Source organism: Musca autumnalis, unplaced genomic scaffold (assembly GCF_047663935.1).
Source record: "Musca autumnalis isolate F117 unplaced genomic scaffold, ASM4766393v1 scaffold_5, whole genome shotgun sequence".
Lineage (NCBI taxonomy): Eukaryota > Metazoa > Arthropoda > Insecta > Diptera > Muscidae > Musca > Musca autumnalis.
Window position 1 is genome coordinate 4,858,159 of NW_027412088.1, and position 22,620 is coordinate 4,880,778.

The 22,620-nt window shown below is 34.3% G+C and overlaps 1 protein-coding gene across 3 annotated transcripts; it reads right to left on the reverse strand.

Annotated features, from left to right (window-relative positions):
* Window positions 1–1,317: 1,317 nt before the first annotated feature.
* On the reverse strand, window positions 1,318–22,338 carry babo (TGF-beta receptor type-1 babo). 3 transcript variants are annotated; one of them, XM_073956995.1, is made up of 8 exons: window positions 21,350–22,338; window positions 21,030–21,269; window positions 9,387–9,501; window positions 5,852–5,985; window positions 4,173–4,403; window positions 3,860–4,093; window positions 3,271–3,794; window positions 1,318–3,207 (listed from the first exon to the last, which is right to left on the reverse strand). In XM_073956995.1, exons 1-8 carry the CDS (start codon window positions 21,480–21,482, stop codon window positions 3,025–3,027), a joined length of 1,794 nt encoding a protein of 597 aa, XP_073813096.1. In that variant the 5' UTR covers window positions 21,483–22,338; the 3' UTR covers window positions 1,318–3,024. The 3 variants fall into 3 exon arrangements, with proteins under 3 accessions (XP_073813096.1, XP_073813095.1, XP_073813094.1); XM_073956994.1 differs by lacking the exon at window positions 5,852–5,985 and adding an exon at window positions 8,336–8,478; XM_073956993.1 differs by lacking the exon at window positions 5,852–5,985 and adding an exon at window positions 8,968–9,146.
* Between the last annotated feature and the right edge of the window lie 282 nt (window positions 22,339–22,620).

A 22,620-nucleotide genomic window follows, 5' to 3' on the forward strand; every position in this document is an offset into this window, starting at 1 on the left:
AATTTCAAAAGAGCCAACCCACAATTTGTTGAGTATATATTTAATGAAACTATTATAAACGAAAAATTATAATCAATTTACAACCGACTTATTGGCCTACGACTTATTGACACCCAGTGCATCGTAGTTCGTCATCAGCATACAGCATTGCAATGGTTACAATGTATTGAGAAAAATCGCTCCAGAAGTGGAGGTGGGGGACGAGGTTTCCTATTGCACCTTTCTGTTCAATACGTAGTCCAGTCAAAATAGACATTCGTAAAAGGGGGCAAATAGTTAAAATGCCCAAAGGGTTTGCCAAAAAAGATTATCGGGGTCAAAAATAATTTTTTGCGGCAAGACCATTGTACTCGGTTGGGTACAGCGATTTTGCTACTCACATAACGTTCCTCCACAAAAAAAAATTGGTGTAACTTTCTGTAAACTGAACAAACAGACGCTATTCTTCACAAAAGTATTAAATGTATTTGTTTCAGCAAAAGAATATTTTCTCCACGCGAAGCAATTATTACTAACCTATCTAAATTTTACAAAAATGACAAAGTATTCCAAAAACAAACCAAAATGGACAATAACGATATTTTTTTTCTACTTTTTTCTTCATTTGTATATTAAACGCAATACGGGGAAAGTAAACGCAACATTGCCTAATTTCATTTGCTAAAAAAGTTGCGCGTCCAATGGGCGGTAATGGGCTAAATTGGTGGCGCTTTATTTTTGTCCACTTATATTTGCGACTTAAAATGTTTTTTGGATTTTAACTTTTTATAATAAATTCAGAATTCCTTAAATGTGTGTTTTTTTCAATAATAAAGATATAAATAAATGAAAAGAAAAATACAACAAAAATTACAAATTTGTTTTCTTAAAAAAAATATCTTTTGGCCGACACAGCAACAAAATACATCAAATTTTGTTAATTTACTCCACAAAAAAGTATAGTAAATTATTGTACTTTCTTTTTACATGTGTATGGAGCTGATTGTTTTGCCTCCACTTTTGATAAGAATGCATACCAAGCAAATTTTTAGAAAAAAAAAAAACGTAATAAAACTGAGAAGTATGGACTGACGACGGATGAGATTGCGATGTTTGGATTTGTTTACAATATAAAGACGTTCACACTTCGTTGTAAAAAAAACCTAGTACATACAAAAAAGTTGTATATGTACAATTATTTGTGAAAACCGCTACTGTATTCTTGCGTTGTGTTCATGAAAACCCATTGCATATTCATCGATCTTCTGGGATCATCAGCTATTTGTATAAAGGCTAATCTAAAATTTCACTCCGAAAAGGTACAAAAAAAACAAAGACTTTCTGGTTTATAAATAAAATGTTTTATTTTAAAAAACTATAGTTTTTATTGAATATGTTACAAAATGAACAAAGACGTAGATTGTTTTCTTGTTGTAATTGTATTTTGTTAATTTAGCAGAATCTTCCTTTAGGTCTGCCATTGATATATATATGATCCTATTTTTAATCGTTATATTACACAATGAAAAGAAATTTAAGACAAACAAACAATAATTGAAAACTTAGTTTATGGCAGTCTTCTGTTGTGTGTTCTGAGCCTGAACTATGTATTTAGAGAGAGGAAAAAGTAAGAAAAAACGCAGAAACTCAAAACAAATCAGGGGTGTGCTAGCTTTGCAAAAACACTATCTCTGGTTTTTGCAGTCTTAGGCAGCACTGATATAAATGAATAGGTACTACAGTGGTAATAAGTCAGTATTTCTTTGTATTTTTTTGTTCAAACGGAAACAAAACATTTCTTCTTGAATAAATCAGAAATTTATAACAACACATGAAATTACATATGCATACGCTATACATACATGTATATAAAAACTATACTACATGGGAGAGTGTAAAATAGGAAAAGTGTATATGTCAAAGTGTAAAACAATTAAAATGTACAAATGAAACAATAAATGGCTGAAAGGATCAACGAATATCTTGAAATATCCTTTAAAAAAGAATTTCACAACTAGTAGAACTTACACGTGTAAATAGTATGTCTATGTTATAAAATATTTATTTACAATTCTGTTGCTACCTCTGCATTTGTTATTTCTTAACAGTTTTTTATACATTAAATTAAACCTTAATTATAGAAATGAACGAAGAAGGGATTTTTTACATAATTTCCTTCTGCAGATTTAATATTTACAGGATAGATACAACACATTACGTGTTATAATACAAAGGAACAAGATCTTGTTGGTATCATGGGGCCTTCCCAACTGACACCTACAATGAACATGGAGGGGATGGGGCCTTGTGGTATGGTGTCCAATTTGGTTCTTTGGTTTCGTAGGTATTCGTACTTTGACATAAATATTGAATATGCGTCAAATGGAAATGATTCAAAGAATTTTTGCTCCTCCGTGCAATGTACTAGGTAGAAATACATACATACATAAATAATTATTAGGTACATTTAACTTATATTAGCAACATAAAATTTGTCTTTTCAATAAGATAAATATTTTACACATTTGTTTTTGTTTTGTTTTTCACTTATAGTCGTTCCTGAACGACTTAATTTTCTTAAAAATAGCTGCCTTAAATGCCTACAGATATTAACCTAAATGAAAACATTTAAAATCCACAAACAAAAAATAAAATGTGTACAGTCATTTTGATCGAAAAGAGTCAGGCGTTCGGACAGCCATTGGGAGTCCAAGATACGGCCATGAAATGTGTATAAAATTTGGGAGAATACATTGGGTCAAATATGAAAACCGATATACCTTTACACCAAAAGGGAAGGTGAACAATGTTGCCGTTCTTTCGATACAATGCAATTAAACCTATTTTAAATGTAGTAAGTGGTCTGTCAATTCCTGTTACATTGTTTTCAACATTAGGGTAATGGGTTGGAAAACGATTTTAGAAAAACACCAAGATTTTACAAATCGTTGACATGGAACAGGGGATTGGACACAATCTGCATTATATCGAAACAAATGGCTGGGAATGGGAAATGCAGTATTCTTCTTTCTGCTTTGTTTATAATCAGTTTTTAACTTTCTCTTCAACTCGTATATTGGACAAAGTCTTTTTTATCCTAAGAGCAGTTAGACGAGCTACAGGATTAGCATACCAACACTCCTTCATGACTTTGGCCATGCTGTGTAACACATCGGATGCATGCCAACGATTGGGAATGTTAGGACGCATTTTATCTATACACACGACCTGAAAAAAAAACGAAAAATATTTTTCAGTAATTTGAGAGATATGGAAAATCGAAAACCATACCTTTTTCATTTCTTCTATGGTGGGATCCGGCTGTACTACATCGTAATAAGGTAACTGATATTCGTCATATATCATGCCAATGTTGCAACGCCTTGCAATCTCCCACAATATTAACCCAAAGGCGTAGACATCGGCCCTTTTGTACGAATCAAAGTGTTGGGCATTCATGCTCTCGTCCAATACCTCTGGTGCCATGTAGCGTTTAGTACCCACACGATGTGTCGAGGGTATGTCGACCGAATCGTTCTTTTCTACATGTCTTACAGCCAAACCTAAATCGGCTATGGCACAGGTTAGATTCGATTTAACTAAAATATTTTTCGATTTCAGATCTCGATGTGCAATGGCTGGTTTACCACGTGTGCCCACAATATCCATGTGAAGGTGGGCCAAACCTGTGGCAATCGACAAAGCCATACTGAGCATGGTTTTGGTGTCGACTGTATGTGATGTCAAATAATCAAAGAGTGAACCATTTTCATGATAATCTGTGACTAGCCACAACTGGGTCCATGTGCCATTATCTAAAAATAAGAAAAGGTCAAATTAAGCCAATACAAATCAGAGGTCCAAATAATTCTGTATTTACCTTTGTTGTCGGCCGCTATGAAACCCAATATGTTTTCATGTCGCAACATGACTGTTTGATATATTTCGGCTTCGCGAAACCAGGAGCATTCCTCTCGACTGGAGAATATTTTTACAGCCACGTTTTCCCCACGCCAGCGACCGCGCCACACTTCACCAAAACGTCCTTTGCCGATTACATGGCACAATTGTATTTGGCGGGCAATAGAACGTTGAACCAACAATGGTAACCCGGCTGAAAATAGCAGATGTGTTTATTATGTTATGTTATAATTTAGTTTATAGAGTGCGGATTTGTCAAATGCTATACAAACCTGAACCAGAACCGGACGTTGTCATCTCAATGATATCCTGTAGGGTGTTTCCATTTAAAATTGGATCATACACTGAATCTTCGGGAGCAAATGGACGCGCACGACTTGTACCCTGTTTACGTTTTTGGTAAAAGCACCAAGATATAAATACCAACAAACAGGCAAATAATGTGGCACCAAATATAATGGCCACCAGCACCCAAGAGTTTATGGTCTCTTCCGGAGGAAAATCTATATGTCGCATGATTGGAAGTAGTTGTTTAACACAAATTAGTTCAAAAACTTTTTACTTTCTCAAAGAAACGAATGGAAGTGTGTGTGTATGTTTAATTATATTTTAGCATATTTTACATAAAGCCACCACAATTTGTTAACCATAAACAAACAAAAGCAAACGCCAAAAAAGAATGTTAAGGCATGCAATTTTTTTGTTACAAATACAAACACAAAAGTAAAAGTAAATGTTCTTAAATGTAGGCGGGGATTTTAGGTGTGCCTGGATACGTGCTTTTTTCGTAGGGTGCATAATGTGAGTATAGAGTGCGCATAGAGTATTAGTACTTATCTTAGATTGGGGCCAATGATTTATAAGAGAGGGTCACAGTGCAAAAAATTAATCAAAAACAAATGTGTCAATAATTAAGAGTGTGGGCGTCAAAATATATTCAACATAACAACCATTACGCCACGCAAAATACTATTCCTGTTTAGATTCATATGTTCATATGTATTTACGTATGGATATTTGTTATGTTGACTTGTCTTTGACAGTATTTTTTCATATACATTATATATTACATATTTACATAATTACAAACGCTCACATCCATTCAACATTCCACACTTTGGGCCAAGAATAAAGCTATAACGGTGATTCTCCTGTTTGGTGTGTGTACATGGGGCGCTGGTTCCTCTCTTTATATATATGTAAATAACAGAAACTATCTAAAGATATCAAACATTTGTCATCACATAGCCGCGGAATGTACATGTCAAGCTAATAGCCCCCAATATGTATCACCTAAATCCTAATAATTTAAAAAAAAAATTGTGCACAAATACCGGTGAGAGAATGGATACAGACATTTAAAACAAACAGATCCCACAGGAAATAAACGTGTAGATTCTTTTTGACTGAAACTTGACGTTTTCATTAAAGGTGAATAACCACCCACCCAACCAACGATCACTTTCCCAAAGGTACTGGTGAACATTACGTAACAATAAATAGAGAATATGATACAAATACAAATGGACGTTACACAAAAAACCCACACATTATTATAAAATGGACAGGACCATGTTTTACGTAGCAAAAAATGACGCACTTAAATAATTTGTAAGCAGTTGTCGGTCGACAAGACAAGAACGAGTAGATGGGGACAATCGTCACTCCTTATTGCCAATGATACAGAGTTGAGGTGATATTTATATTTATTCATTTGAATACTGTGATTTATACTTAAAAATGAATGATAGATTCGTTTTTTTCTGAATTTCAATTACGATGAAAATGGGCGCAATAACGAAATGATTATGAAGGTGCTGAACATCGGTTGCTGTTTTTCTTTTTATTTTTTACTCGAATTCCATATCTATTTTTCTGATATCAAATGATGATTTTCATACAGATTGTTGTTCTATTTCTAGAATGTTGTTTGTTTTTTTTTCAATCTCACCTGGCAATGTACCAGCATAATTTTCTTTTGTATTACAGAAATCTTCATCACAACATTGTATAGAGGACTCAGGGGTGCTTTCGTGACACCAGGCCGGGTCATCGGGCGGTATGTGGTTTTCTACAGCTAAACATCTAATTGAGGATGCAAAACAAAAGTCGATAAATGCAATAAACATATGTTTGGATTTTCGTTGTTATTGATGTCTCTGGTCATTCATTTAGCCAAGTAACTTTCGATATAACAAAACAATTTCACTTTTTAGTAAAAAAATACTTTTCTAAGAAATGCTAAAAATCTCATACAATAAAAAATCCTTCTATTAACACTAGTCGTAAGGCGGTTGAGGCGTTCAGCGCCTTACCCACATGTTCAAAAAAATCAAACTGACCTTTTGAAAAAATACTAAAAAACTCTATGGGCCATTATTATATGTACTATAATATATACTATTGGATGGATTTGAAAACGCAAAATAAACCAATTTGGAGGCATTAAAAATATAATTTTCACATTAGAAGTTAATGCCAAGAAGTTCGTCCTTGAAATTTAATGATGACTTTCCACTGAAAAGCAATAACCCCAATAGAAAAATCCAAACTATAGCAAAAGAAGACTGTAATAATGGGGGTAATATTGCATTATTTTAACAGGTAGTATAACCTAGTGTTATACTAAGTTCCAGTGAGATCTTTAAAGTTAGTTTAATTTTTTGGGCATGTGGATTAGGCCGTTTTGACACTGAGCGCATCAATTATTTTATTATTATCATACATAATTATTGCCTTCCCCCATTAAACGGGATTTTGACTGTAGATGTTGTCTTCACAAAAAAAATGGACGTTAGAAGTTGTTATTATCGTCAATTATAGCTATAACTAATTCGAACTATTTGAATAATACGTCATTCCTTAGTCATTTATTCTTGGCGGAATATTGCTTTCATGGTTAAGATGAATGGAATCCAAAACTTGTATTTTTCCCCTAAACACCACACTAATACTGTTCTCGCTAAACATATAACACTAAAACGGACAAATATTAAACTTTTTGGTTTTGGATGGAAAAAAGCTTAAGAAACTGTCCAAATACTTATGTCATGCTGTTTATGTTTCCCCCTTTATAAACATTCGACTACCTAATCAAAAACCGTGTTAGATTTTCATCGTTTTTTTGTCACGTTGAAGATTAAAAGTAACACCCCAATTGTTATAGGTCTTCTTTTGTTATAGTTTGAATTTACCCAAAAGATTTATAGCGTTCCGGTTAACTTAAAGTTAAAAGTGATGATTATATTTCAAGGAGGAACTTCTTGGCATTAACTTTAAATGTAAAAATTATATTTTTAATGCCTCCAAATTGGTTTAGTTTTCGTTTTCAAATCCACCCTATAGTTATAGAAAATATATAATAATGGCCAATAATCAATTAAAATCTTGTTATCTGGATGAAGACAATAATTATTTGCCTTTAACAACAGATATTTAAAACTGTCAAACTTAACATTATTTTTTAATTTTTGATTACGGTTTACGCTGTGTGCGAAATTCTTTGAACGTGTCCAATCCAAAACATTAATCATGTTTTATAATAGTATATTCTTGGCAAGGCTATTTGAAGGCGTACTGGATAAAATCCTGGGACAACATTTCTTTTTTTATGGCAAAAAAAGAGAAACGATGAAATTTTTAGAAGCCGCAGTTACAACGCAACTAATAAAGAGGAGAATCTCAAGTGGATGTTAACTTTGGATGATCATAGTATACAATGTAGTTTCCATATATATTAGTCATGTTTTTGTTTTGTTGGTTTGTTCGTTTTTCTTAGTTATGAGGACACAATTGCAAGACTGTCACTAACGATGTAGAGATGATGAGAGAGATAAATGTTTTTATTAATATTTAATATCATTTCAATAGATTTTTCCAGTTGTTGTGTGGTGCAGTTTACAGGAAGTGTTGTTGTAAGAGTGTCATTGTGTACATAAGTAGTGTTTAAAAAAAGAAGAATAAAATTAAAAAATAGGCAGTTAACATACAAAGGAGTAGGGAGAGAATAAAATAGTTGTATTTATTTTAAAGGACTGTGTATAAGTGAAAATGCATTCATTCACAACATCCGGCACCATTACTTCAAAATTTTAAATGCAATGCAAAAATAAAAAGGTTTCTATCTTTTTTCTGTTTGGGGAGCATTGTAGAAAGCATTTATGTGGTGGCATTCGCAGGATTTAAGAACTTGTATATTTTTATTTATTTTATTTTTTTTTTTTGGATTCGCCCATAGTAGTTATTAGACATAAAGTTTTTGTGTCACTACTGTCACAAAGTCTAGTTAAACAAATCAATGCAAAAACTAGCAAAAATAAATAAAGTTAACAACAGTGGTTTGGTAATAGTGAATAAGTAAGTGAAAATAGGTAGATAGATAGGTAGGTAGCTAGTTTAGTTATGTTGTATTGTTGGCATTTTATTTTGAAAGTACCTTCGGAGAATTTCAGTTTTAAGAGTTCGTTTTTGTTGCAGAAATCATCATGGCAACACTGAACTACATAGATATGTTGTTTCGGTTTACTGGTCAAACATTCAAACGGCTCCCGCTGGAGATCGTATGTCTTATCAAGGCAGCTAACAATTACAATAATGGGGAGCATTCAATAACGTATGGACGAACAGGGTTAATTTAAAAAAAAGTTAAAAAGAAGAACACATGAGCAAACAAATTGTTAGAATTTTTAAACGTTTTACTTGGAATACATCCTTAAAAAATCCTCTCTCGGATTTATATTGAGCAAAATTAGTTAGTAGATTAATTGAAAACAAAATTTTGTTCAAAATATATACAAAACAAATTAAAAACAAATCAAATATAACAAATTGGGGTAGAGTAAGTCAAAATGCTAAAGCTTTTTTAGCTGCTGAAGGGGCTATGTGGCAGTTTATTGCTCCTCTCACGCTTTTGGGATAGAACAGAAAGACCATTTAAAATGGAGTTTTTAGACGCGAGAGATCGGCAAAACAAGTTTGGATTGGGGAGCAATGAACAAATGTATATAACAATTGAAAAGCTGTGGCTTGTCTCAGATTTTGTTTCATTTTCGATTAGTTATTGCCCACCTTTTTTATAATCTTTTAAATTGGGCGCCAATCTCAAGTTGCAAAAATTAAAGTTTTTGCAACATGCATGGCCATAGCTGTCAACGGGCCTGGTCGTAGGTCCATCACCACCACCATATCGGCCATCATTACACCATACAAATCGACCTGACGGATATGTCTGCGACTTTTGAAGACATCTACATTGTATGTAAATCGAATTATCGGTAAATATGTGGACAATTTGGTCGTTGTTGTAGTTATAAAAACATAATCATTTGTTCGGTTGATTTATGTTCATAGTATTTTTTAAAGAAAATAAAATTATTAATTAAATAAATAGAAACAGTCTAAAACTAATACTAAGGTACATAGAACAAGTAAAACCTTGTTTTGTGAAAGTAGATACATACATAATCAAGGAAAACTAAAAATCTTACCTGTAGCTGAATATTGTGTTTCCATCTTTCTTTTCCACCGAAGTGAAACAATAGCCATATGTTTCACATATATAATTGCTATCCTTGCAAATGTCGCAATGACATTTTAGCGGACCTATTATGAAAAATAAAAAAAACATATATTATTAAGGGTGTCACTATCAAAACGCATTTTATTTACTTTTGAAGACATTTTGAAAAAGGAATTGGACTTTGTTTTTAAAGGTAAGCTCATGTTAGGCAAATATTTGCTCCAGCAACTGGCAGTGTGCACTTACTGAGAGCAAGTGAGCGAAAACAATGCATTGGAAGTTATGGTCACTTGCTCTCAGTTAACGTGATGGCTTATATCGATGTAAATTTGTTATTTATATATATATACAAATTTTAAATCGATAATTAAGCCAATGGGTGAATATAGTATTACTGAGAATCCACAACTCAAGAACGCTTTTAAAAGCCCAGATAAAAAACTTTTTCTGAGGAACATCCAAGAAGGGAAGAACTGCTAACCGGCTCTGTTTTTAGCTCATGATATGGTAAATAAACTAAGCATGGCAAAAATGATCTTGGCTTGGCTTAGAAGTCTCCATAGCATCCCTACATACTGCTCAGAAAACAATTAACCTTCAAATCAACTCTGATTGACATATATTCAAATAATTTTCTCTTATAATAGTTCAAGGAACCACTGAATGTCTTAAGATATTCTGGCAAACTATTAAACACACAGTTAAAGGTTTGTTAAACTTGATTGATTTATGAGAAAAATATATAAAAACGTTGAAAATAGTTGATGCTTGCAAGTTCTGGAACTGCGATTAATATTACATCGACCTGAAACCAAAAGCGTTTTGGCCAATTTTTTAATTGTAAAAAGATGCTAATTTGTTCCATGAGTTCTTTTTTTATGTTTTTGGCAGTTTACTTCACATGGAACACGTTATGTCACATTTTACCAAACCAACTTTTTGTCAATTGTGTTCCACCTCCCTTACGTGAAGTGCTACCGTGGACCGGAAATTCGGGTGGTTAAATGAAGCAATGTAGCTTTAATACGAATAAACCTATCTTCATGTATATGTGTGGGCTTATCGAGTACATCAAAAATTACATACTTAAAGGTAGTTTACACTATCTATCTATGTCATATGACACTAAATAAAAACATTCCATATCTACCCACGGAGGCAATGTGGAGACGTAATTTTATTATATTTTTGTTGGGGTGGACGCACAGAATAAATTGCGTAAGGAAAATCTCCAAATTCCACATATTAGTGAATATTTAACGATGGAAAATTTCATGTCGTATGACATTTACAGATAGTGTAAACTACCCCTTAAACAAGAAAAATTTTACCGATTTATGGCCAAAAACGGTCAATTTTTTGTGAAGAATGGAAATTGTGACTTTGCATTCCACCAATTTTTCACTAGTTTAAAGGTATGATTATTAACTAGTTAATAAGCCCACAATCATATGTGTGTAATGATCGGTTCATTCGTTTTTTGAGCTAGAGTGAGCACCATAAAACGCTTTTTTAGAAGCAGTGCTGCGTAAGCAATATTTTTAATATAAGAATTTTCACAAGCCATAATGTAAACTTAAAAACCAAAATAAGATATATGAAAACATATGTATGGTCTGTCCTATTGTATGGCATGGAAACATGGACCTTAAAATCGGTAGATATGAAAAAAACTGGAAGCATTTGAGATGTGAGATCATGGACACAATTCATGTCAAATAATGAGGTTCTAAGAAGATTTAATAAAGAAAAAGAACTGCTGAACAACATAAAGAGACGGAAAACGGCATACTTGGGCCACATTATGAGAAATCCTAAATACAAACTGCTGCAAAGTATTATCCGTGTAAACATTGAAGGAAGGTCTACTAGAGGGAGGAAACAACTAATATGGATCAACAACATCCAAGAATGGACCGGCATACGTGATGTCATAAATCTGCTAAGCGAAGTCAGAAACAGAGAGACTTTTGCCGATATTATAAACAATATTTAATAATTTAAGTATGATAATATAAAACTATTGTAATAATATTCTTATATTTGAATTTTGGTCGCCAACATTCGAAAATCGAATAGGCAAATAAAGAAGAAGAAGAAGAATTACCCAAAGTAGCTCAAGATGTGCCCTTGCAGATGAAAAAAGATCTCCTAAAAAAGATTTGTAGTTTTCTGAAAAAACATTCGGTTTTTTTTTTTTTTTTTTTTTTTTGACGACTGGCTTTAGCCCATTTAAGAAAAATTACAAATGATAATGTTAAGAAGGCAATAAATCCGTTCGAAAACTTCAAACAATAACAAAGTCAAGCAATCATTCTTTTTTTAGTTACTGGCAGTGGCTGTGGAATTGTATTTTAATTCCTTTTTTTTTGAAATTTAGCATGTTTAGTGTTAGAAGTAGGCGTTAAAATTAAGCGAAAATAAATTTAGTTTCATATAACACTACAATATTCAAAAATTTTTAGAATTAAAAACTATTATTCTTCAGTTTTTAAACTCGCCCTTTAAAACGATTTGTTCCATACGCCACATTCTTCGTAACTTGACAAAATTGGACAATTTGTTGTTCCAAACACCATCATTTTTGGTGCGGAACAATTTCTTTTTGTCTCTTTTTGTAACATACGCCAAACGACATGGATATGGAACAAAAGTTCAAAGTTGTTTTGTTCCATACGTCAGGCTTTATGGATATGGAACAAAGAGATAAATTTGTTGGTGTCGCAAGTCGGATATGGAACATATTGACTTCTGAATATCTCAGAAACTATAGGAGATAGGGAAAAACCGATCAAAAAATCTGAAAGAGCATGTTTCAAAACCTTTTAAGGTAACTTTATCTCAAAATGTCAAAAATGGTATGGAACACTTAAGCATGACACCGACGATATGCTGCTGTAACAATATACATAATACATACTAACAAGACAAACATTTCGAAAATGATGGACAATTTTAAATAACCTATCATTTTCGTTGGAAAACATGCATATTATCTGGATTCGTTAACTCAATAAGAATTTTATTCTGTATTAAGATTGCCATAACCTGACGAATTAAAACCAATATTCCTATTTATTTCTAGGGTGTAGACGTAGCCTCAATTGCATTGTTTAAATAAATTTCCAAGAAATGGTCAAGTTCAGATGACTAAGCTAGGGTTTTTAGTCTAGATATAATTTTTAACATATCTTTATTATACGTTGTTGTCATATTCAGTTTTGCACAGTGTTTCATCGATTGGACCATAAATGTGGCTTTTAGATTACTAGCTCTACTACCATTTTTTATACCCTCCACCATAGGATGGGGGTATATTAAGTTTGTCACTACGTTTGTAACTACTCGAAATAATCATAGTAGACCCCACAAAGTATATATATTCTTGATCAGCGTGCAATTCTACATCGATGTAGCCATGCCCGTCCGTCTGTCCGTCTGTGGAAATCGCTCTAGCGTCCGAACGGATTGACGTAGGTTGATGAAACTTTGGGAAAATATATTATATGTACGTAGGACTTTTGGTATTGAAAGCGGGCTATGTAGGTCCACGCTTTCGTATAGCCCCCATAAAAAATGACGCGTGACGCGTCGTCGTTTTAAGGAATTTTTAAGATATTTGTCCCATTTTACCACCGAATTGGTTGTAATTTGGTACTTTGTGTCTCCAGAGGCCAAAAAACATTCCTACCAAAGATGGGCACCATATAAAGTACGCGTCATTATACCCTACAACGCTATGTGGGGAGGGTATTATAAGTTGGTTTTGGCCAAAAAGTTTGTAACGCATCGAAATAATGGTCGTAGACCCATACTTATATATACCAAAATGAATGTCTCTACGAGCTGAGTCGATCTGGCTGTGTGTGTCCGGCCGTCAGTCCGTCCGTCCGTCCGTCTGTCCATCTAAACCTTGTAATCACGCTACAGGTCGCAATTTTGATCGGATCGTCACCAAATTTTGGACGTTGATGAGGGTCCCGGAGGGGAAGAAGCCTATTGATTTTGGTGATGGTCGGATAATATTCAGGGGGTCGGAATGGGCAAAAAACTTATTTGCGGAAAAAGTCAACGTTTTATTTCAAAGCGAATATCTTCGTATCTATAAGGGTTATATTAAAGCAAAAGCCTGCTAATGAAAGCAGAAAATATCACCTTTACAGCGACGTATGGTAGGTTGTCGTAGGTGGTCAAACAACGAAGATATCGCAATAGTCGCTTATAGAACCCAACTTTTCATTTATTCGATTTTAATTCTAATGACGAATAACACAGCTTTTGTTGGATACTTTCCAAAAACAAAACCTGGCTATGAAAGTAGAAAATCCTGTCTTTACAATGATGCAAAGTAGGTTAGCGTAGGTGGCCAAAAAACGGAGATATCACAATAGTCGGTAATACATTCCATTTTTTCACTTTTAAAGAAATCACGCTACAGGTCGTAATTTTGATCGGATCGTCACCAAATTTTGGCAGTTGATGGAGGTCCCGCAGGGGAAAAAGCCTATTTATATTGGTGATGGTCGGATAATATTTAGGGGTCGGAATGGGCAAAAAACTTTTTTGGACAAAAAGACAATGTTTTTTTTCAAACCGAATATCTCAGCTTCTATAGGGGGTATGCCAAAAGCAATGAAAGTAGAAAATATCGCCTTTGCAACGATCTAAAGTAGGTTGTTGTAGGAGGTCAAACAACGAATATATCGCAAAAGCCGCAAATAGAACACATCTTTTCATTTTTGCGGTTTTAATAATAATGACGAATATCACAGCTTTGGTTGGAGACCTTCCAAAAACAAAGTCTGACGATGAAAGTAGAAAATTCCATCTTTACAATGATGCAAAGTAGGTTGGCGTAGGTGGCCAAATAACGGAGATATCGCAATAGTCGTTAATACATCCAATTTTTCCATTTCTTTGTAATCACGCTACAGGTCGCAATTTTGATCGGATCGTCAAGAAATTTTGGGGGTTAATGGGAGTCCTACAGAGGAAGAAGCCTTTTGATTTTGGTGATGGGCGGATAATATTCAGGAGTCGGAATGGGCAAACAACTTATTTGGAGAAAAAGTCAACGTTTTATTTTAAAGCGAATATCTCCGCTTCTATAAGGGTATATCAAAAGCAAAACCTGCTGATTAATGTAGAAAATATCACCTTTGCAACGATGTAACGTAGGTTGTCGTAGGTGGTAAAACAGTGGATATATCGCAATAGCCGCTATTAAAACACAACTTCTCATTTTTGCGATTTTATTAATAATGACGAATAGCACAGCATTGGTTGGTTCCAAAAGCAAAGTCTGACTATGAAAGTAGAAAATCCCATCTTTACAATGATGCAAAGCATGTTGGCGTATGTTGCCAAATAACGGAGATATAGCAATAGTCGGTAATACGTCCTATTTTTTATTTTTTGTAATCACGCTACACGTCGTAATTTTGATCGGATCGTCACGAAATTTTGAGGGTTAATGGGGGTCCCACAGAGGAATAAACCTATTGATTTTGGTAATGGTCGGATATTATTCAGGGGTCGGAATGTGATGGTTGATGGTTGGCATACATCCCACTTTTCCATTTTTTTATTTGAGTTATTCTGACGATGCACTTAAACTCGTTTCAATAAAATTGACCTGTATTAATGAAGACATTCAGAGCAAAGGCGCTAAGCTATCCCAATTTTAATATTTTGAATTTTACCAGTCAAAAGCTTATGCACAGGGGAAGTGGTGTAGGGTGGTATCACATAGTCGGCCCCGACCCGACTATAGCCTTGGCTCACTTGTTTTAATATACTTTGAATGTATTAGACCCATTTTACCACAGAATTGGTTGTAATTTGGTACTTTGTGTCTCCAGAGGCCAAAAAACATTCCTACCAAAGTTGGGTTATATAGGTCCAAGTTTTGGTATAGCCCCCATATAAGGCACCATATAAAGTACGCGTCATTTTAATATATTTTGAATGTATCAGACCCATTTGACCAAAGAATCGGTTGTAACTTTGTATTTGTGTTTCCAGAGGCTAAGAAATATTTCTACCATACAATATTTATATAGGTCCACGTGTTGATATAGCCCCCATAATACGATATCTCCCGATTTTCGATATTTTGAAGGTTTTAGCCTCATTATCACACCGAGATGGCTGAAATTTGGTATTTAGTCTTCTTTAGGCTTATAAAACTTTCCCCCAGAAATTTGTAGGTATAGGTCCACGCCATCATATAGCCCCCATAGAACGGTACCTTCCGAATTTCGGTTTTTTGAAGGTTGTGGTCACATTAATCCACCGAAATGCCTGAAATTTGTGGTGGAGGGTATAAAAACTTCGGCCCGGCCGAACTTAACGCTTTTCTTACTTGTTTATTTATTAAAAAGCCTAATTGTATGCTACGAAAATGTTAAATAAAAATTTACAATATATGTATGTGAATATCTAAAGGATATTTTTTGAATGTTTTGTAATCTAAAGGAACTTATTATGCCAAAAGTGTTGTCCTCTAAAATATACTGCAATAATATGCATGAAATTGTATAAAAAAACGCATTTGCATTTGAAAAACCAAAAGTTCTTGGACAGAGAAGCCATTCCACAGTCGATATGTCTGAAGAGCTGTGGGTTCGAGTCAGTGGCTTTCCTTTTTCACTTGCAAAAAATGTCGATCATCAAGCTTAACTCTAAACGAGATTAGACCTTTATCCTCTTTTGCCAGAAGACCTACTTGTCTTCTCATCTTGTTTTCTTTTATGAGAAGTCATCCTTGCTTCTATTAAAGTCATTGTGGTCTCTGTGGGAAATCCTACAAAATACCCTGTGACACAAGTGGAAGTATATTAAGAACCCCAAAGGACCCCATAGCTGAAGTTTCTGAGTTATGACGTAATGCATTTTTAATTGACCCCGAACAATGATAGAGAAAATAGCTTTATATCACTGTTTGGAGATATTGTTTCATTATTTTAAGATGACATGTTTTTTAGTTAAAAAGACTGAGGAATCTTTCTGTCGAATATTTTGTTCTTCAGTCAGTTCCTTACATGTCATTTTTGTTCTTGAACTGAAAAAGTAGCACGAGACGAAATTTTCTACTGAAATGTTCCACCGAAAATTTTATGTAGGTTTCCCATATCCAAGAAACCGATATCAGTTTTATCCGTTCCTTTCTCAAAAAACCCGCATGTTTATGTATTTCGGCAAATTTCACATAAGCTATTAACTATATATGAAACTCGGATGATTAAATTTCTAAGCGTGAGCATGAATTAAGGACTTTCCAACAACAGATTCATCCCGCCATAGTTCAGAAGTCTGGTAAACGGCGAATCTTTCTTCCAGGGTTCATTATATACTCAAAGACGGATTTAGATGAAAAAAGTCAAATAACCGGATCTTTCCGCCAAGAACAGATACAGTTCCGAGTTTTCTACACAATCATACACGATCATATACGAAATGCAATGAAATACATAATCATAGAGTTTTCATCAGAAAGGATCGTGTAAAAGTTAGTTGGCACCGCAAAACGTTTTAATAAAAACAGGATTTCGTAGACGACCATTTGCCGCAAAACTGCCTAATATTTTATTCCTTCAGATGAAGAAAAAAATGTACCAAAAATGTTTCGTAGTTTTCTCGGAAAAAATTCATGAAAAATAGCTTTTAAGACTAAGCACACTAAAATGTTGGCTTACATCCAGTTTAAAGCTTGGTCATGAATTGCTTATAATTTTTATCGCATGTAGTCCTTATGATTTGTATTGCCCCTTCATTTTCGCATATTTTGAAAGCTTAACGATTTCCTTACGCAAAAACTGGTCTGGAGTCGGAGTCCAGTCATACCATATTATTTACCTTATATTAAATATAAGTTAAATATGAATAAATAATACGTTATTGGACAAAATAATACTTCATTGTAATTAGGAAAGTAGGGTCAAGACAGAAGACTCAAAAAAAATATGTGCTCAATCGGCTAGGTGTCCTTGGAGGGAATATTTTTTGGGAAAAATTTGATCGCGTTGCCGTTTTTATACCCATACTTATATATACCAAAATGAATGTCTCGACGAGCTGAGTCGATCTGGCTATGTGTGTCCGTCCGTCAGTCCATCCGTCCGTCCGTCCGTCTGTCCATCTAAACCTTGTAATCACGCTACAGGTCGCAATTTTGATCGGATCGTCACGAAATTTTGGGTGTTGATGAGGGTCCCAGAGGGGAAGAAGCCTATTGATTTTGGTGATGGTCGGATAATTTTCAGGGGTCGGAATGGGCAAAAAACTTATGTGGATAAAAAGACAACGTTTTTTTCCAAAGTGAATATCTCAGCTTCTATATTGGGTATACCAAAAGCAAGACCTGACAATAAAAGTAGAAAATATCACCTTTCTAATGATGTAAAGTAAGTTCTCGTAGGTAATCAAACAACGGAGATATTGCAATAGTCGGTAATACATCCCATTTTTCCATTTTAATTAATGGGGGTCCCGAAGGGGAAGAAGCCTATTGATTTTGGTGATGGTCGGATAGTAATTAGGGGTCGGAATGTTCAGAAAACTTATTTGGATAAAAAGACAATGTTTTTTTCCCAAAGCGAATTTCTCAGCTTCTATATGGGATATACCAGTAGCAATACCTGACGATGAAAGTAGAAAATATCACCTTTCTAACGATGTAAAGTAAGTAAGTTCTCGTAGGTGATCAAACAACGGAGATATTACAATAGTCGCAAATTAAACCCAAATTTTCATTCTTGCTATTTTAATTATAATGACGAATATCACAGCTTTCGTTGGGGACTTTCCAAAACCAAAGCCTGACTATAAAAGTAGAAGATCCCATCTTTACAATGATGCAACCAAGTCGGCGGCAAATAAAACCCTAATTTTCATTCTTGCGATTTTAGTTATAATGACGAATATCACAGATTTGGTTAAGGACTTTCCAAAAGCAAAGCCTGACTATGAAAGTAGGAGATCCCATCTTTACAATGATGCAAACTATGCTGGCGTAGGTGACCAACTAACGGAGATATCGCAATAGTCGGTAATTTTTCCATTTTTTTGGAAATCACGCTACAGTTCGCAATTTTGATCGGATCGTCACGAAATTTTGAGTTTTGATGGGGGTCCCGGAGGGGAAGAAGCCTATTGATTTTGGTGATGGTCGGATAGTAATTAGGGGTCGGAATGAGCAAAAAAGTTATTTGGAGAAAAAGTCTACATTTTATTCCAAAGCAAATATCTCAGCGTCTATAAGGGGTATATAAAAAGCAAAACTTGACAATGAAAGTGGAAAATATCATCTATGAAACGATGTAACGTAGGTTGTCGTAGGCGGTCAAACAACGCAAATATCAAATATCAGCAAATATCATGGAAAAAGTAGAGAAAATCGTCAACACTGTGGTGCGCTTTGTTTTTGGAATTAGAAGACGAGATCACATTTCGGAATTTGTTTCTAAATTCTTGGGCTGTTCTTTCAAAAACTTTGTTAGATATCGTAATTTGGCTCTATTTTATAATGTTATAAAGAGAGGCATCCCCTCATCTCTGCGGGAAAAATTCGTTTTTTCACACTTTAGCTGGAACAAGCAAATTACTGTTCCTATAATAAAGTGTTGCGTTGTTTGAAAGATCCTTTATTGTTAGAATTGCCCGGTATTGGAATGTGTTGCCCTATAACCTGCGCATTTTTTCTCATTCGAATAATGTTTTTCGTTTGAAGCTAATGCTATACTACTCGGGTAGGAGATCTACTTGAATACCATATTTTTATGCTTGAGTGTATAACAAATTAATCTAATCTCGGAGTTGTTATTATGTTTTAAACCGGATTCAAATCTTTTATTATTATTATTTTTTTTTTCTAGCGGCTGGGGAGCCATATGTTAGGGATATTAAATATAATATATTACTCAGGATTTTTTAAGGTATGTAATATGTTTTTTGGCCTGGATGGCTTTGTATTACACTATGGATTTATAAATAAATAAATAAATAAATAAACAACGAAGATATCGCAATAGTTGCTAGTAGAACCCAACTTTTCATTTTTGCGATTTTAATAATAATGACGGATATCACACCTATGGTTGGGGACCTTCTAAAAGCAAAGCCTGGCTAAGAAAGTAGAAAATTCCATCTTTAAAATTATGCAAAGTAGGTTAGCGTAGGTGGTCAAATAATAGAGATATCGCAATAGTCGGTAATGCATCCCTTTTTTCCACTTTTTCTGCAATCACACTACAGGTCGGAATTTTGATCGGATCATCACGAAATTTTCTCAGAGAGATAGAAGCCTATTGATGTTGGTGATGTCGATAGCAGTCAAATGTACAATTAAATATTATTTTGGTTCAGTTCGCCTTAAGTCATTTGGTATAAACGCCAGAAAGGTGAAAACTTTCGTATCTCCCTAAAAGAAATGTTTTCGAGTGAAAAGATTATGCACAGAGATAGTGGTGTAGGGTATCACATAGTCGGCCCAGTACCGACTATAGCCTTTTCTCACTTATTTAATCTGCCATTGTTAGTTTTTTTTTTAATCCAAGTCGACGTGTGACTTTAAACATAACATGTCCCATTTCTACTTTAGGTCCAAGTGAGATACTCGACCTATTCTTATCCATTAATATTGAAACTCCTATCACCTAAAAGGCACATATGAATCCTAAAATCAGTAGGATAAAGTCGAAGGTTAAGTCAATTATTTTAGATATTCATTGGAAGACGTTCAACTGACGTAGACGTTGTCGTAGGCGTAGTCGTAAGTTACATTTTTTTATATGATGAAAAATGATATACAATGAAAATTTTTGTCTTTTTGTTAAAAAATCCTAATTCCCAGAACGGACTTGGTTTATATATATTTATTTTTTGATACGACAAATCGGTGTTACGTATGGCGTAATACGACAAATCGGGGAACAAGACGGGAATACGAGCGCACGCCCGATTACCATCTCTGGGAAGTCTATACTTCCCGAGATATAGGCCATTAAAGTTTCAAATTTTCTTTTGAATTATAATTTTCTTTTGCATTTAAGACTTTCTCCTATGGACAGAAACAAATCTAGGGAACGGGAACAAAAATTTATTTTAAATTATAAATTTTCTCTAATTAGCCGGCCTTCGGCTACATATTTTTGGAACTTTAAAGGCCTATATCTCGGGAGATGGTATATATATTTTTGTGTTCAGGACGACGAGACCTACCTGTGGTAAAAAATTAAAAAAAAATCGTGTGTGCGCGTGTATTCCCGTCTTATGCCGATGATATATATACTTTTGTGTTTTTCACGACAACGAGACCTACGTGTGGAAATTTCAAAAAAAATCTAGTGTGCGCGTGTATACCCGTCCTGTTCTAATTTTTGTTTTTATTTTATCGAAAAGTAAACAAAACCTAGAAGCAAATAAGCTTTAGTTCATAGCAATACTCGGAATGGTGAATGATTGAACTTAGACAAATCCTTAAAGTGCCGACTATTGGTGCACTTAAACGCCCGTTAGACTATACACTTATAGTATGATATGAAAATGACAACTTAAATCGACTGGATTTACTAAATCCAGTATAATCTAAATGTATGGATTACAGACTTACGTGATTTATTCCTTAGCTGTTTAGGTGTTGCTAATGTAGGAGACACCAACAATTGCATTGACTCATTACGAATTGCCGCAAACGGTCTCCCAGTTCCAGAAACATATCTTCTTAAACTTCCGCTATTACTGCTGCTGCCATTATATGTGTGACCATACTCTGCAGGTCTATCTAGATTATTATATCCTAGAGATGAAGTGTTGTAATTCAGGGATGATGATTTGATTGCAATTGGTGTAACTGTTGAGACATAAAAATAGCATGCAGAAGATGTATTAGATTCGATATGTTATCTTGCATTTGTTGTTTTACTAACTAACCTTGTGCAACATGAATTATCAGCAGACAACACAAGATCGTTGTGGCAGACATACTTTGGCCAATGTGTCTCCAATCCGCAAGAGGGAATCTATTTATAAATAGTCTATCTTTCAAAACAATCACCACATTCATTTTTCAGTTTGTTTTTGTTCTTTCGTCGACTGCACACTTGTTCATTTGTATTCCAAATTTCTCTCCAGTGTTACAAATTAATTGCGGGTTCGGGAGATCATGAATACATAAATAATGCGGCGAATTATTTATTATGGTGTGGGAACTTTTTACACAAATCATTTAAATGCCCGCGATGATTGTATTCGTACAAACAAAACGAGGAAGAAATCAATAAATTCCTTGCTCGACGGTTTCCTTTGTCATTTCTTACGTTGCTTTGTCAAAAATACTTAACATTTGTCCACTATAGAATCAGTTGTTTTTATTACCCCAATTATTGTTTTTGTTGTTTTGTTAAAATGTTAGTAACAAAGATAGTGGGGGATCGGAAGAGGAAGAAATTGCTGCGCTTACGGACGTCGTCATTGATAACACGACCGACCCACAAAACTGTTTAACGTGCTTTATTACGATCTTTTCAAAGCATTTTCCTATTTTTATCTTGGAAAAACTTTGTTGTTCACTTAATTTTTTTAATTCACAATTCTTCAGTATGTTGCCCATAAAGAATCCATCCTAATCTGATGTTTTCCCCAATTTTCTTCATTTTGTTTTCTTCTCTTTCACACTCTCCACCATCCACCATCACTCTTCAGATTTTTCTTCTTTTCACCAAAAAGTTGTCACGTGATTTTGTAGTTATTTCTTTGCGAATTTCTTGTAAATTGCACTCGATCCACATTGTAACGTCTACAAACGCGTCTAAATAAACAAAATTTTAGTGGTAAATATTAATAAAATTGTAAGAATTAACACCATCCACCATTGAAGAAAAAATACAAGTGTTGTTAAGCGCAGAAACAAAGTACCGACTACCGGGAAAATTTGGTAATCGGTAATCGAAAAAATTTCTCTCATTCGTAAAATGTCAGATAGTGAGCAGGAGAAATGTAAACAAAAGCTTCGTTCCAGTACTTTTTTAATGATAAAAGTGTCAAACATGCGAACTATCGAATATGAGTGACACATACAAATTTTTCCAAAATGTACGGGAACGGAAAAATGACAGAAACGTCAAAAAACTGGAACAAATGTCAAAGTCGGCGAATCAACCAATTAGAAGCCGCCAAACATGTTGCATGTCGCCCAAATTTGT

What these genes read in the sequence shown, in the direction of transcription:
- babo (XM_073956993.1), bottom strand. Translation starts at nt 21,482, where the DNA reads ATGAATGTGGTGATTGTTTTGAAAGATAGACTATTTATAAATAGATTC. An exon ending in TTTAAAAGATTATAAAAAAG is followed by an intron (nt 4,404 to 8,967) that starts GTGGGCAATAAC and finishes TGCGACATATAG; the next exon opens with ATTTTCCTCCGGAAGAGACC. An exon ending in CCATAGAAGAAATGAAAAAG is followed by an intron (nt 3,208 to 3,270) that starts GTATGGTTTTCG and finishes TTTTTTTTTCAG; the next exon opens with GTCGTGTGTATAGATAAAAT.